General features: G+C 48.1%; 1 protein-coding gene across 1 annotated transcript in view; it reads right to left on the minus strand.

The window, feature by feature from the left end:
* Positions 1–11,040: 11,040 nt before the first annotated feature.
* The window catches only part of LOC102107685 (methylenetetrahydrofolate dehydrogenase (NADP+ dependent) 2 like), a 35,450-nt gene continuing 30,039 nt past the window's right edge, over positions 11,041–16,451 (minus strand). The window contains exons 8-10 of the mRNA XM_088057118.1: positions 14,083–14,200; positions 13,226–13,378; positions 11,041–12,928 (exon numbers count right to left, since the gene is read on the minus strand). Of these exons, the coding sequence (XP_087913244.1) occupies positions 12,874–12,928; positions 13,226–13,378; positions 14,083–14,200 (326 nt within the window). The 3' untranslated portion in view covers positions 11,041–12,873. The remainder of the gene's footprint in view (positions 12,929–13,225; positions 13,379–14,082; positions 14,201–16,451) is intronic.

Consider the following 16,451-nt stretch of genomic DNA (forward strand, 5'->3'; position numbering starts at 1 on the left):
AAGGGGCTGTGGGTTTGGCTAAAGGGAGTTGAAGGCCCAGGCTCCAGGGAACTTGTCCTGTCTCTCCATCCATGGGCACAGAGGGCACTGGTTGTTTGAGGTGCAAGTAGGAGATGGGATGAGACAGGAATCCATAACTGGATGTCCTGGGGGGGAGGTGGCAGTGGCCAGTTGGCTGACTGGGACACTTCCCAGATAAATACTCCGTGTGGTATCTACACATCCACCCCCTCGTCCTCGTTCCTGAAGCTTAGTGTTATTTAAGAGAGGCAGGAGATTTCCTTTATGACACTGGGAGCGCATGCGTGTAAAGCAAGTGGGACAGGACAAAGGCCAGGGCTGGGTTCAATGAGATCAGCGATGCTATTAAATTAACAACAGCACTAAGCTGTGCCTGGCAGTTCTTGACCGATCCTCCTGCAGCCAGGGTCTTGGTCCTTCATGTAGGAAATTAACGGCTAGGGAATGAGGATGACTTCGCCAAGGCTGCTGACTACAAGTTTGGTCTCTGGAAGTTGTTAAACTTCTGAACAACAATAGTTCCTCCATAGGATTTTCAGCAGATATCCCTGAGAACTCCTTTTCGGTGAGGCTGCACATCAGATGCTCAGGATGAGACTCTTGTGGGCCCTGACTTGAAGTGTGACTACAAGCCGAGGTCACCCCCTGAAGCATCACACACTCACTTTCCAGCTCCACACCCAGATTAAGCTACCCTGCCCAAACCCAGCACACAAGCAGCCTGACATCAGCCTGAAGCCCATTAAGCCGGCACAGGAGACAACCTGTCTCAGGTGAAACATGCCAGACCTGGGAGCCTGTGCAGAGCACAGCTCTGCTCTTCTGTCTCCATCCTTCCTCCTCAACCCTTCCCCCTGTTTTGTTCCCGTAATGTTCCCCTTTGTGCACCAGAAGGGACATTTCCAGGAAGAGCTACAGTACACAAAGCTCATTATCCATCTTTGTAAACCAGCCACTTGAAAGGGCGCACAGGTTAACTAAGCTGAACCAGAGATCTCTGTGCAAGCCTTTTCCCAGTGCCCCACGCTGCACCTTATGCAACGCGCTGCGCACAGTTAATTACAGCCGAGCAGCTCTGACCGCCACGCCGCATCACGGGAGCTGCGCTGCTCGTGTCAGAACTGCCTTTTACGCAGATCTGAGTAACAGCGGAGCCTTTGGGCAACGGCCTTCGATTGTTTACGTGGTTCCCATAAACAGGATATCACCAATTTGTAAATATCCTGTTAGAAGCCCCTCAGCTGCACTTGACCAGTTTGATACATGCCCGTCTGCAGCAAGGCTGTCTCTCCGTCCTACGGTTTCACTGGTAACATTGCGCAACCCATACTGACCACGCATGGGCTCTCACGGTACAGACCAAGACTTCTACTTCATGGCTTCTGCAAATTGCTTGTGGACTTGGTGCATTTGGAGAGCATTTGCTGGGGATTTTATGTCAAAGGAATGATACATTTCTGTTGGCATTATTTACCAGAGACTTACGCTGTGTAGATGTCACTGTGGTAGAGAAGGCAAGGGAGTTCCACTGATACAAATGCTTGTTGCTACATCTTACCTAGAGGTAGGGTTTTTTTTCTCTTTCACATAAACAATCCATTCTAGCTGAATGAAGACAGGGACACACAGAGAAAAATCTAAATCTTCCTGTGAGTTTCTTCAGTGTTGGAAATAGGGCTTTTTGATGGTCCATAATTAGATACCTGTCTGTAATTTGCAAATTTTCTGCAGTAAATCGAGAGATGCCTTTCAACAAGAAGTCGTAACACCAAACTCTGATGTTTTGGCAGTGCATCTCAGGATAGAACCTTTCAGCAGAGCTAGAGAGAAGCTCAAAGGTCCCCATCAGCTAAAGACTTTATTAAAAGCAAGGCACACCTATCCTGGTTGGCCCATATTTGAGGAACTGGGTAGCCAGCTCTGAGGGATGGAGGAATTGCTTTAATGCAGAGGGAAGCTCCAGCATGGAAGCAAACAGAAGAGCAATGCTAAGAACTCTCGGTGTAGAGGTACAAGCACCGAGTTGAGTCACTGCTCATTCACATGTGAACAACCCACTACTGGGAGCGTGCTGATGCCAAGTAGTCTGACAGGACATCCTTAGCTCCAAAAACAAGTGCCTTGAAGAACTGTAACTCCAGGCTACAATCATGGCAGCATCAGGTCAGATGCCAGCAAAGCATTCAGCTACTTCCCCCGGACTTTGGCTAAAAGGGCAAGACCCATATGCTATGTCACAAGCAAGAAAAAACTGGAACAAGTCTCATTTCAGTCTGATTCCCAGCACAACCTCGGTGGTGATCCCAAAACCTTCATAGACAGGACACCATTTTCTTCCCCTCTGCTCCTGTGAGTGGCACAGACTGCTCTGGTGTCATCCCTACTGTCACCTGGAAATGTCAGGCCTGTGTTACACCCCTCTAACCCATCATTAGCACCCCTGGAACAGCGACAGCCACACCTGAAATAGATGTTCGCTGTAAAGGAAATCATCAGGAGCCAGCTCAATTTAAAACAAGGGGGAAAAGGCAGCAGTGTGAAGTCCTGACCCTTCTTGTTCTAAGGTAGATCACTGCATATTGCACTATGAACTCGGCTGGGATCCAGATTGCTCTGCAGATAGAGCAGGAGGAAGCTGTAACTTACACCCACTACAACTGTACCTACAGCCAAGGAACGAGATAACTAAATGCCCTTGGGGAGATATGAGAGGCATTTGAAGCATAAAAATTGCTTACCTTTCCCTTACCAGGCAGGCAGATAAACACAAATGTCTCTGTTCAATAGTGCCTGAAAGTCTGATGCAAGCCTCAAAAGCAGAGAAAATTAAGGCTTAGAATAAACTGTGGTGCAAGGATGTGCATCCCCGGTGACAGAAACGTTCCCCATCACCTCCAAAATAAGCAGTTCCAGAGAACTGCATGTGTTGGCAAAGATCGTGGGCCCAGTGAGCGTGGGAGAGCAGAGGCCAGTGCTTCTGTGCAGGACACGGAGCCTGCGTGCTTCACACGGGCATTCCCAGCTTCCCAGGTGCCGTGTTCAGACTTTCAGTCACGTGGCTGCTGGGACACTCACACACACACAGAGCTTACCGCATGCTGACGGAGGGTGGGAGCAATTTGCTTTACTGCTCCTGCCAAAAGCTTCTATTACTATATGTTATGAAAGCTCTAGAGAGGCAAAACATTCTTAAAACCACTTTCTTAAAATTAGTAACACCCGAAACTCCCCCCAGTTGTTTATGGATGGCAGGGCTGAAGGAGGCAAGGAGCAAAAGCCGAAGCAGAGGCAGAGAAGGCTCCACTTTCTCTGCAGCGTGACAGGCCAAGGGAGTCTCTGGATAATTTCAGCTGGCTGCTGAAATGTTGCCTGCTTCCCCTAGAGATCACACTGGGAGCAAGACTGGTTTTCCATGCACAGATGCAGCGTTAGGTATGAACTAAGCATTGGTTTACCATAACCCAGCACCTCTGAACTACCTTCAAAGTCTGTAACACTTTGATCCCCATGGCATCCTTGTAGCTGTTTTAGATGTTTGTCTGATGGCACAGCATCTCTAACTTATCAAAAGTGTGCAGAGGCAGGGACTCCTACTTTTGTCCCTGTGCTCCACTCCTGCCCTTCTCATGGATCTCACTTCCTCAGTGGCTGCTGAGCCGGAGCAGCACTTTTGCCTCCCAGGCTCCTGTTCCTGGTGCTGCAGTCCTGATCCATACTGCGGGAGAAGGGAAATTTAAACATGACCATGGAGAGAGATTCAGAAGGGGAAAACCATCAGGTCATTATATTCCCATGCCACGACCTCTCTGTCCCTTGGGCCCGCCTCCCCTGGGACACATTAGACCCGGTGCAAGGCGGTCTCAGCCCAACAATCCGTGCTATTCCCTTTGCTGCTTGCTCACCCTCAGCACAGGTGAAATTAAATGTTTAGCTCCTGCCTGGCACACAGGTAGCTTGCTGCTTTACAAAAGAGACAGGAGCCATGCTCCATGCTCAAGCCTCTAAACTAACAGGTCACCTGAAACAGATAAAGCTGCTTTTTTAACATCTCACTCTCTGTGATATGTGGAAAGCTCTACTTGGACTTCTTTGGCAGTGACTCACACTAAATCCTACAGAACTGTAATTTTGTCTTATTTATATTAACTGCAATTTCTGTCAAAGATAATTTTTGCATTCTGCACAGGACCATAGACCCTGGGGGAATTTGCATGTGGAAAGGACTGGACCAGAGTGCTGGTGCAGAGTAAGATTTCACAGGCCCCGATCTGCACCTTCTGCATACAGACCTGCCCCTGTGCCACAGGCTGCAGGAGGAACAAGGCAGGGGGCACAGGGGGTCCAACCCTCCCCCACATTGGTGGGGTTTGGGTTTCCCTGAGTCCTTTGAAGGATAATGGAACGTTTTCTGCAGGGCTTTCTGCACATGTACCGATCTGCATGAACCCAAGCTCTGGGTCAACAAAGATTATTTTTATGAGAAATAAGGACAAACTTGCTGTTCAACATTACCAAACCACCCGGTATCTCAGGCACAGCCTCAGCTCTTCATCAGCACAAGGTGTGGTATGCACATTAAAGTCAGAGATTTTTTATCTGACACATACAGGGCACCTCTGTCAATATTTGACCATGTTTTTCCATGTCAATGATCACAGAAAATATCATTTGGCATAATAGGAATTCAGCACGCAGCTTAAGTGCAGAAGGAAGGATGTGCACATAATGAAGCAATGCACAGTCTTAAACAAATGTATTCCAGTGTTTAGAAGACAAAGGGAATTCATCTCCCTTCTGTGTCATGTTCTCTTTTAATGCACATACACAGAACTACTTGTACTGAGGGAGAGCAGCAGCCTCACTTCAATTCACTGAAATTATGGACAATGCACAGTCCCAGGAAGGCTGTGGCAGCCCAGGACAGGCTTTACCCAAATTGTGCCTATACACACACACACACTGAGCCAGGTGCCCCTGAGTTTCCTCCTCCACCCAGGGTTTTTAACCTTCAAGTACCATTCAAAGCACACTTAGATCTCTGAGTGGCTGTCACTGAGGGTCACGTTGGCTTGTTTCTCTCACCTTGCTCTTCTTATGTATCATGGTACTTCTCACTCAAGAAACCAGCACGAACAAATAGGAATTTTTAAGAATCCCACAGCACTCAGAAGCCATAAACACCTAAATACCCCCGGTCTGAAGGCGGTGCAAGCAGCCCGAGCCTGCACCCACTGAAGGCAACAAATGCTTTATTACAGCCTGCAGCAGGGATTGGAGTTAGGCCAGAGCTGATTGGGAAAATCACAGAGCCCTACTTCATGATTAATTGTCTTGAAAAGCCTTTGGTGGAGGCCTTCTGCCAGTGCATTTCACAAATCCTTAATGGCTTAAAAAACAATCAAACTAACCCTTACTCAGAACCATCTTAAATGATGCTGCTGGACCCTCTTAAAGTCCTTTCAGGCTGTAGTTTGAAAATGGAACCCAAATTACATGAGACCACCTGCTGGTGTGGGAAGGCATCTCTTTTGGGTAGGCCAGGAAGGATGAGGCTGAAAAGAACACCACTGGGCCAGAAGGAAAAGGTCAGGGAGGAATGCAAGGGGACACCCAGCTGGGTCAGACCACCCCCAAATTCCTCATTGTCATGCTGAGGTCACAGACATTTCTGTGCAGGTCTTGCAGTGTGTGTGTGTTGGTGTAAGGTCATGCCATCCCCTGCGTCACTCTCCATTCTTCTTGGGAACAATCAGGAAGAAACTCCTAGTGCTTCTTGGCTCCTGCACACACTTTTCACGCACAGGGGAGCACCTAGCCCATAGAGAACATTTTTTTCCCGCTGTAATCTTGATGGAAAACGTCGTTAGTGATGGAGAAAGGAATTCAGGAGACGGCTGAGAAGTGCCCGAGGGAGAAGCTTCATATCTATTTGCACAAGAGACATCGTCAACATGCCACCACGGAAGTCAAGAGAAGCATTCATAAGGCAAGGGGAAAGGGCAAGAGAATTTCCTCTCTTTCAGTTCCTTGGGAGTCCTGCCTGTGTTTCAGGACATCGGTTTCATGCCCTGGAAGGGCACTGCTTTGACAGCAGCAGCCTGCCCTGCAGGAGTCATCCATCCTGACACACAAAGCTACCAAAGCACCGTGTCAGAACTACAAAGACTTACACCCAAAAACTCGGCACCTGAGATGCTGACTTCCCAAAAATCACAAACACAGACAAGGCCACTCGGAGGCCCTCCTTGAGTTGCCCTTCCTGAAGAGCATCTCCCCCAGGAACGCCCATGAACACGCAATGCCGTAGCCTTGAAAAGAAGGGGAAAAGCACAAAATTCTCAGCCCAATCCTGCATGTTGTGGCACGGCACTGTAACTCAAGGTTCCGCTCCCCCACCCCGTGTCACTGACTCATCCCGCCCTGCTTCCCCTGCCCAGAGGTGGCTGCTGCTGGCACATCAGGGCTGCACTCCAGGGAAGAGCTCGGATCCTCCGTGTGGCCAAGCTGCCACAGCTCCCTGTGAGGCCCAGCCGTTGCCCCACAGCCTTTGAGCTGGGCGCTGGCACCTACTGAGGCAGCTTCCCGGAACAGTGCTCACGGCCAAATCCGCTGCCGCGCTCTGTCAAACGGAGGCAGGAATCAATAAAATGCCGTTTGTCGTGGGGTTTGCCATAACAATGGGACACAAACGGACTCAGCCTTACGTACTGAAATGATGTCAAACAAATTAGCTCTGCCCGAGTTACTCAGACATTCTTGCAAAGACATTCTTGCTCTGTCCTCTCGTGTCTCAAGCCTGGCTGTGCAGTTTGCCAGAGGGAGCTGTGGGGAGGCATCTCTGCACAACAGCCTTGGATGAGGAGGAGGAAGGAAGGGCTCTTGCATTCCCCGTGCCCCCCAAACAAAAAAACCTGAATAACCATTTCTAAAAAGGCAAAGAGCATAACAGATTTGGAGCGACAGGGCACGTGCTCTCGCAGTCGTGTACCCGGATTGTAATGTTCCCCCCTCGGCTTGGGAAGCTGAAGGTGATGGCAGATGAACTGGCACACGGCAAGAGTGCTCCAAAAACTGAGCTCCCAGGAACAATTCAGGCCTGAGGCAGCAGGTGTGGACACACAGCTCTGGGCTCACAGACATACCCTGCTTAGGAGGCTGCCCCACACTGGGCACCCCAGGCTGGCTCAGCCAAGGGCAATGCTGCCGTGCCACATTTTGGCCAGCAAACACACCTGGAATTTGAATATCAGGTATCCAAAATGCACTAAACTGTATTTTTGCTTATTAAAAGACAAACTGCCTTCATAAAGAAATGCCACTAGGGGATCTATACAAGGAAACTTCCGTGCCAATTTTCACCAGATAAATTCAACAAGAAGTTTTGATTAAAAATTAGCATTTAAGTGACTCAGTCTTAGACATGGAATCAAAACCTCACCTTTGGATACCTTTAACCTTTTTATGAATTAGAAAACTGAGCCCAGAGCCAAGGTAGGTGACCATTCACAGATGGCTCTAATTTCACAATAGGGCAAAACCCCCAAACCATCAAATGGAAAACTCCCCCAAGTGGCTATGCAAGACACACCTCGACTACCAAGCTCAGCTCATCCCAAACTGCTCCAGAGAATAAGCATTAAAAGCAGTTTTAACCCTAGTATGTCTGTGAAAATGTGTCTCAGACTATTTTTATGTTTATACTTATGAAAAATTAGAATTTTAATTTGACTGAGTAACCTCTCATTTAGAGGTTTGCTTGCCCACAGGCCACAGGCTTCATACCAAGTCAAACCCTGCTCTCAGACCAAGTGCCCCAGCTCCCAACCCCGGCAGCCTCACGGAGTGAGCTCTTCCCAGCTGTGCAGCCAAGAGCCAAAAGGGCCCAGTGCTCCCAAACCAGCCCAGTGAACGGTTCCCTCCCGTGCACACCTCCTCCAGCTCGCCAAGGTCTCTCACAGAACCTGCTCTTGCTTCCACTCAGTTCAGCGAGAGTAGGAGCAGCCCCAAGTCTAGTCATAGTACAAGATTTTATTGCTGTCATGATAATTAATGACTACTTACACTGAGATTTTAATGACTACCTGCACTTTTTTTTGTTTCCTTCCTAACTGGGTCATAAAGGAGGAGTCCTGGATTTGCAGTACAACAGGGACCTCTACAGGCATTTACCTGCTCTGAGCAAGGCTCGGGAGAGCTAAGAGCAGCCACACCATAGCTCAGTGACACACAGACCGTGGGGCAGACAGCACTGGGTTCTGTGCCAGCACTCACTGAAATCAGCAGGGCTGTCAGCACCCTGCCTATGACAAGGCCAGAGCTGACTGAATCCAGCCTTCAGATGATTCATCTGCATCCTGCAGCATGTCCAGTTTCAAACACTTACACTTTGCCACAATACTTTTCGGAATAGCTCTAAAACTTAAAACACAAACAGAAAATCTGCACTCATATCACACGAGAGAACTGAAATGAACATTCAAAAAGAAACTCGTGCTGTTTGTCACCCAAGTTGCATTTTACCAAATCTGACCTGTCTTTCCCCTCTTTTGTTGTCTCTATCAACACTTACTGTGTTAATGATCTACCCAAGAACCACTCCTTAAAAGAACTCACAGAAGAATAATCTGCTTTTAAAAAAAGTTTGATGTCTCTCTATCATGTGACCTTAATTCCTCCTTGCTTTAAGTTCTTCACAGAACATCGTTCTTAAAGCCTTGCTTCCTTGGGATGGTCTAAAGGCAATCCATTAAGAACTGCAACCTTCAGCGGTGACAGGAGATATTCTGAACTTAATTGTGAAATCAATTACATTGCCAAATTCTTGTGGGATGCTTTGCCACCTACAGTGTATTTCATGAACCAGAAATGAAATAAAACATATAATGGGTGTAAAGAATTACAAAGCTCTAAGATATTGCTGAGTGGAAAATGACTTTTTGGGTCTGATTTTTGGTTTGGGGTTTTTTTGGAGGGGGGAGAGAGTTGGGGTGGGGTTTTGTTTTGGTTTCTTTTTCTTGCCTGAAGTTGAGAGGCATTAGGAAGTAAGCAGTTCCACAGCTAGTTCTTAGTACACAAACACAAGGCAGGACTGCACTGCTGCAGCAGCATAAATCAGAATTGCACTTTTACTGTAAGTGGCATGGAGAAGGCCTGCTGTGTCATTATCCAAATAGACTGTGGGTTACTACGGATAAGAGAAAATCTCCAAGGAAAAGCTGTCTCCCACCTGCCTGCCAGCCACTGGCGTGCCCTGGCAGGCACACAGGACAGGGACATTGTTCACCCAGATCATCAATCCAGCTCCTTACAATTCCCTCCAAAACCAAAGGTAGTGTCTTTAAAGCCATCTTTTTCCCAGACTCGCATCTCACTGTTTGAAGCAGACCTTGCTGGGATCAGGGAAACTGCAGGCCACCCACACACCTGATCAGAAAATGGGAGTTGAACTCAGGGAAGAAGTTCAGTGGCAGCCCAGCACACCTGCAGAGTGGCTGCAGATGCCAGTGAAGCAGGTTCAGGGCTGGATGGCTTAAGGGCAAGTCAGCTTGAGAGATGGGCTGCAGGAAAAGCCAGTGTGGTTCCACCAGTCTGGCTCATTCACAGGGCAAGTGCTGTGTCCTTCAGAAAGGAAGACCCTGGTCCAGCTTGGCCCTGCTGAGCTGTTGCTCCTCACAGCTGAGGCAGCCCTGCCTAAAAGTCACACAAATGCAGGGGCTCCTCTTGAAATGACAGTTTTTGGCACGTGCAGCCGGAATGGGAAGGAGAAGCTTACAACTCTCTTAATTACGCCACTACAGAAAGAGTCTGAGCCTGATAAATGAGCTAGGAAAGATGATCCTGATCCTTTGACGGGCCAGTTCTGCAGGAAATTCAGCACTGTAAGCAGCAACACACCATTCCAGGCTGGCAGCATCTGTCACTTATCAAGGCAGGGCTCAGCAGGGCTGACTCCTTGAAGTGATCTGAGGCCATGCAGGTTCCCTCAGCCAAACTGCACCATGAGTCAGTCCTGCAGCCATGCCTCACACACAGCTGGGGCTGCTCTGAGGCTCTGCTTCTGCAGGATGGGCACACAGCACCCAGGTGGTGAGGAACCCAGCGCTGGAAGCCATGACACCACTTGGAGAAAGAAAACTAAGATAAATCAAACATCTTCTTTTCCTTCCTGCCTTCCTTCCCTTCTTCCCATCTTCATCTTTCCATTTATTCTCATTCTGCCCCGACACAAAGTCTCATTCTGCATGGCACGGGCTTATCTGTGTTCCACTCTCCAGTTTTTCTTCCACTAGCAAAAAAATATCAGCAAACTCTCACTTCCAAAGCTGCCTTGGGCCTGAAAGCCAACTACAAAAAGATATTTTACTATTTAGTCTCCTGCTAAATTGTGAAGCAATTAAATGTCAAGCAGAACTTCCTTTTCATGTATCTGTAACTAAACATTGAAAAAATCAGGTCAGTGTATGCTGCTGTAGGTACAAAATGGCTCACTGCAAAGAGTAAATACCACTGAAGAGGCACTTGCATATCCTGCAGGGCACCTGCTTGGCCTCTGGTACACAAAGGGCGTAACAAACATCAGTAAGAGAACATGCAAACAAAATGCATTTCTCTCCAACAGTTTTCTCTGGGCAAGGTGAAGTCCAGTAGCTCAGAACTTCTGTGACAAGTACCCCCCGAGGCAGTTGTGAAGGGGGTGCATCTGCTCCAAGACAGCCTCTGCCACGGAGAAGGGCTGGTCCTTGGGAAGTGGATCCAACACCGCAGTGAGAGCGCAGGAAGAGACCATGCACTGGGGAGAGGGAGATGCACTCATGTGACAAAAGCTCCAAGGCTTTTCATCCTTTGTATATTCAGCTCTACAATTTTCTCCAGAGACCAAGGAGAAAGATCTCTCACTTGTGTCTTCCTAATAACGTGCACATTTTAAATTCCCATGTGAGATGGGTGAAGGGTGGGTTTTGTTTGTGAGGATGTGCAGACTCTAATTTACACCTAACTGCCCTCTCATCACAAATGTGTGACAGAAAATGTTAGGGCCACTACTGAGAGCTGACTTGAAGACTGTGAAGAGCACAGGTTATCAAGCAGTGGAACCTAAGAAATGGTCAGAAGAATGGAAAGGAGCTAACAAGGCAAAGATTTGACTGGAGATGAAGAAGACAAAAAGGCTGAGAGTTGGAAAATGCTGGTGTCGATGTGCAGAGGAGAGGCCTGGTGTCCATCCACTGCTCACCAGCAATCCTTTTTGTGTGTGCATATGCTGCTTGTTCCCTCTGTTACACGGGATTCCGAGCAGTGCGTGATGTGCTGTTTTATTTACTGCTATCACAGAGCCAAGATGGCTCAGGTACTGATCAGGATCCCCACACGAGAAGCCCCCTGAACTTCAGACCATTCGAGTGCCACACACACACACACACCTTTACCCTTCCAAACCCCACCCTTCATACACATTTCAGCATTGTCACCATAGCCTCACAGAGAGCTTTTTCAACAAACAACATGCATCCTTGTTGTGAAAATTAACTCACATAACAAAGAAACTGAGCTTTCAGCAGGGCACCTGAATTTAGGAGCCGACATTGCCCCACAAGGTCTCAAAGTACCAGCTGCCTTTCTCTGGTAGATGGCTGAGCACAGCAGATGAGCCTACAATGTGCAACAGCTGAAATGAAAATCTCTGAGAGCCATCTCTAGTCGCATCAGCGCTGGCAAACACTCCAATGAGAAGTCCCAGTTAGTGCCACCATCTTCAGAACCAATTTTCTTCCCTTTTCCTTGAACCAAATGTTTGTACCTTCCCAATTCTTTGTAGATAAGATGAATAGAACCAAGCATCCGATATGGAATCTGTTAGTCCAGGGTGGAACTGAATTCCTAAAATAATTTCTTTCTTATTTGAGTGGTCACATTGTGCCCATAATGTGCAAACGGAACAGAGAAAGTGTGCTTCCTGGGAAAAGCTGTATTGAAGTTACACAATGAAATTCCAGCTTGTCTAGCAATTCAAGTCTTGTGCAGAAATCAGGGTGCAGCAAGGCAATGTTCTACCTGAAATTCCATGGAACTGAGGAGCTGCTACAGGATGTCTGGGAAGAGGAGAGGCCTTTGTCACGAGCACACTCCATAATCCATTTTGAGAAAGGCATCTGGCTGCTTTTCTTCTGAAAACAGTAAGAACATGCTATGCCCAGAGGTGTCAAGGTCTGATTTTCCAGGAATTGCCTACTCTCCATATTCTAATTTAAGGAAGGTTTCGGTCCAAAGCTCGGTCCAAAGCATTTTTTGTCCTTTATGGCACCAGAAGCCCATACTTGGCCCAGCACACCAAAGGTAACTGTTGGGTCAGGAGAGCGCTGTTCATCCACCCACACAGCCAGCAGACACCAAAATCAGAACCCAAATGCTTTGTGGTCAGCGCATGATGCCCAGAACACAGCTCCACTGTGAGGGAGGTGGTGCTTATCCTCCAGAGGAGAAAAAAGAAGAAAAAAACCAAAACAAAACCAAACAAAAGACACAAAAGACCAAAGCTGTACGAGCACTTGAAATGACTGAAAACAGCTAAAACCAACCAGTCCTCCCCACGGCAAGCACTGGGCACAGGACAGTGCCGAGAGGCCTGCCGGTGTCCTCAGCTGCTCGGACCTGAGCACGAGCCACCCTCACCCAAGAGAGGAAGTCTTTCTTCAACAACACACAGAGCCTGTCAGTCCTGCGGGAGTTCCCTTGGCGCACTCCTCTGCCGCTCCCTCGAGTTCGTCTCCTCAGCCAGGCCGGGGTACCTGTCCGATGGCGCGGGGGGCCTTGCTCCTCAGCAGGCAAACCGGTGAGTCTTCCAGCGCCAGCGCCTCACAACGCCGTCTCGCCCACGCACACTTTGTAGGGGGATTTCAGTTTCCTGCATCTAAAGCGGACACCGTCACGGGATTTGTATCAGCCAAACCTGAAACTGCAGCAGCCTGCGCAGAGCCAAAACCTAATCCCCTAAGTCACTCACTCACTCAGCCCAGAGGAACCCCACGTTTCAGACAAGCGCACCGCTGGCCCCACTGGCAGATCAGAAATCACAGGTATAGAGTGTTAGTTCCTTTAAGATCACACCACAGATTAGTAGCAGGCAAAAACACAATCCCAGTGCCCTCACAACTCTGCCCGCTGAAATTCAGACCAATGCAATCAGAAGGTTCCAGATTTCCCGTACCTCTTTCTTACATAGTAGTAGATGATGGCGAGTATTCCGCTGGTCAGTATCCCTATGCCAATTCCCACTGCAATGTAGCGCTCATAGGAATTATGTGCATATGAATTTAGTGTTAAATGTTCACACCTTTCTCCATTATAACCTGCAAGGCACCTAAAAAATAAATACACATCATGCAAAAATTATTCAGGACTCATTTTGCTTTCTATTTCAAACATGCGTTAGTTTTCATCAGTTTTAAACAAATCACAAGACATCTAAACAAGCAAAGGCTGAGCCTGGTGCTCACTCGGAACCGCTTCCCTCCACCAAGACTACCAGTCGTCCCAGTTTATCTAGTTTCAAGCTAGCTTGAGTACTGCAGGCACAGCAGCAATGCAAGGTGCGTGGACCAAGAGCCCTGTGCTCTGCTGATCCTTGGCTGCTGTAGTGTCTCCAAAGGCCAAGGCTGCCCACTGTGCATCCCAGAGAACTCTAAGGACACCGTGGTCCTGACTGGTATGTGGCTGTGGAATAAGAGAGTTGTAGCTGGTATGTTGGAAGGTCCTGTTCCCTTCTTAGTACTTACTGTGAGCATGTATTGATTCCTCTACTACTTCCTCCAGCACCAGCTATGATTTGAGATGGCACCATGGCAGTGACCTACAAAACTGTGAAGTCCCCCTCTCCCTTCCTCAGTTTTACACCAGCACAGCGCTACAGCCTTGTTGGCAGTCCTGAGGCACCACAGCACTCAGCACTGTGCCAGACGTTAATCCTGCAGCTACCTGGCTGACACTGTGAGGCTGCACATGCAGCACATAAAGAATCAATGCCAGTGCCATTTCTGAAGGAGGATAACAAGCAGGGTTCCTTACTTGCATATGGGCTTCCTCAGCTCGCTGTGGAAGGCACAGAGCCCATTGATACAATAGCTGTGGTGTTCCTCAAGGCAGGTCTGCATCAGCTTCAAGAGCTTTGGCTGCTCTGTATAATCTACTGTGGAACAGAATAAAGTCATGTTATGTTAAGGACAAAACATCATTTGAAGGTATTTTCACACCTGGAGCAGAGCAGACACTGTGTGCAGCAAACACTCAGCACATGAATTCACTGTGCAGAGTCTCGTGAGCTGATTCAGTCAGCACTGAGCAAAGCAGCACAGAAAGAACCAGCCAGGCACAGCTTTGAGAAAGCACAACTGTAAATCAATCACTTGCTCTTGAGGAACATTGACAGAAATTACTATGGGACACTACACAGCCTGACATCAGCACTATCCAACCTGCAATCCAATCATAAATCCTAGGAACAGCAGGGCTTCAGGACATGCTGACAGCGCTGCATTAGTCTCAGTATCCTTCCCAGTCTGAATTCAATGCATAGTTAATTTTTTCTTTTCCTTATCCCCAGACAAGCTATTGCATTTCTAGTGCTCCTGTTCTGCCTGCCAGCTCTGCAGCCATGGTTCTCCATGGTTTGATGCTAGCTGAGTGTCCCATGACACAACTGTAAGCTGCCTAGACTGCCTGGATGGTTTTGCTGTGCAAAAGCATGGTCCATGGCTACCAAGGTTCTGAACTTGTTCTAAATTCTACACAACTGGGTCAGCAAGCACACTTCTGGAACAGAAAATGCTACCTTATTCCCTTATTCAACTGCGGCTCAAATGAGAATAAAGAAGTCATAGGAACAGGGACGCAGCAGATGAGGAGAAAGCTCCAAAGCTTCACCATGACGGCAGGCATCTGTTCCAACTGGTCTCTCTACCCAGGTACAGGAATCCCTGGTGGGGTGGGGTGTCCAAGCAATGACTTACTATTTCAGGGGACTGCCTCAGTGACAGCTGAAGGTGATTTCCTAACCGAGTGCATGCCAACACCAGCTTTCAGTTATGACCACAAGAAAAATAACATCTTGCAGCAAGGTGACAAGGTCTGTTCAACAGAGGTGACTCAACAAAGGTACAGCAAGCAGAACCCTTCCTTTCTGACTAAGTGTTGAATCAAGGTCTGGAGATAGTACACTCATGGAACCATTGCCACCAACAGAAGCCCCTTGAGGGCAGCTTGTGATCCCACCACACACTTTTCAGGATTAGCAGCACCAAGCCCCTAAATTCCCAAATTCCAGCCTGAGCCATTTAATGGCAGCAGCCTCCTTTGTGTGCTCTTCTAAGCGGCTTTGAGGTTGTTTTTTTTTTCCTTCCTCCTCTCTGCAGCTTTATCAGAGACGACAAGCAATGGCAAACAGCTGCTCTCACTAGAGCAGCTCTCAGCTTCAGCTGTGAATGATGTGGTTGGGACACCCAAAAGGCATGATGCTATCACTGACACTCAGATCAAACACTGTTCCTTTGAGAACAGTGCCTCTCAAACCTGACAGAGTAATCAGACTTCCACCTTAGCAAGAGACTTGGGGAGAACAAGTGACAACTCAGGTCTGCTTGATAAATGACATGTTGGCTTACTGCATTTCCTCAGGAAAAGCTACAGAGGTGGGAGAAGGATGTCTTGTTTTAGAATCAACTTCTAATGGCTGAGGAAAGGGCATCTTATCCATCCTTCCACGGAGAAAAAGTTACCCACAAGTTTCTCTGCACACTGTGGGGCCTGGAAACACAATGCAAGGGAGGAAGTTGGTGCTGGCTAAATAGGAGCTCCAGTATCAGCTCTGGCTCTCTTCTGGCTGGCTCTGGGAATGCTGCTGACAACCTCTGGAGACAGAGGCTTGTTGGCTAAGAGCACAGTCAGCAAAGGACCAGGCCTTAGAGGGACAGACTTCAGGAAGAAGTTAAGTAAGGGCAGTTCTCGTGAAGAAAAGACAGGTTTTGGGACAGGAGATGGATGACCCTACTGGCTGCACAGGCACACTACACTGTTCTCTGATGAGGAAAGCACAATGGAAAGCATGTGGTCAGCACAGCTGCAGGGCTCAGCGTGCCAAGCAGATCCAGGATGCCGGGGACTTGCAAAAGCCAATTCTGGTTAGGTCTAAAGTACCTGCAGAACAACTACCAGGGAAGAGTTTCAGAAAATAGGCAATGGCGCATTGGCACTTTTACCAGGAACCTCCTCAAATACTCAGGCACTAACTGTTTTGGATCACCATTTCAGCACCAAGTGCACTAGAAAAAACACAAAAAATAACCCTTCAATGGGAGCCTTTAGCCAGCATTTCCCACTGCCCCAAGTACCACTCTCCTGCTAGGGCCGGAGAAGGTGTCTATTGAACAGGTTTAGTTTTT

This window comes from Pseudopodoces humilis, chromosome 6 (genome assembly GCF_049639895.1).
Source record: "Pseudopodoces humilis isolate 2021_Gansu_Grassland_sample_001 chromosome 6, ASM4963989v1, whole genome shotgun sequence".
Classification (NCBI taxonomy): Eukaryota; Metazoa; Chordata; class Aves; order Passeriformes; family Paridae; genus Pseudopodoces; species Pseudopodoces humilis.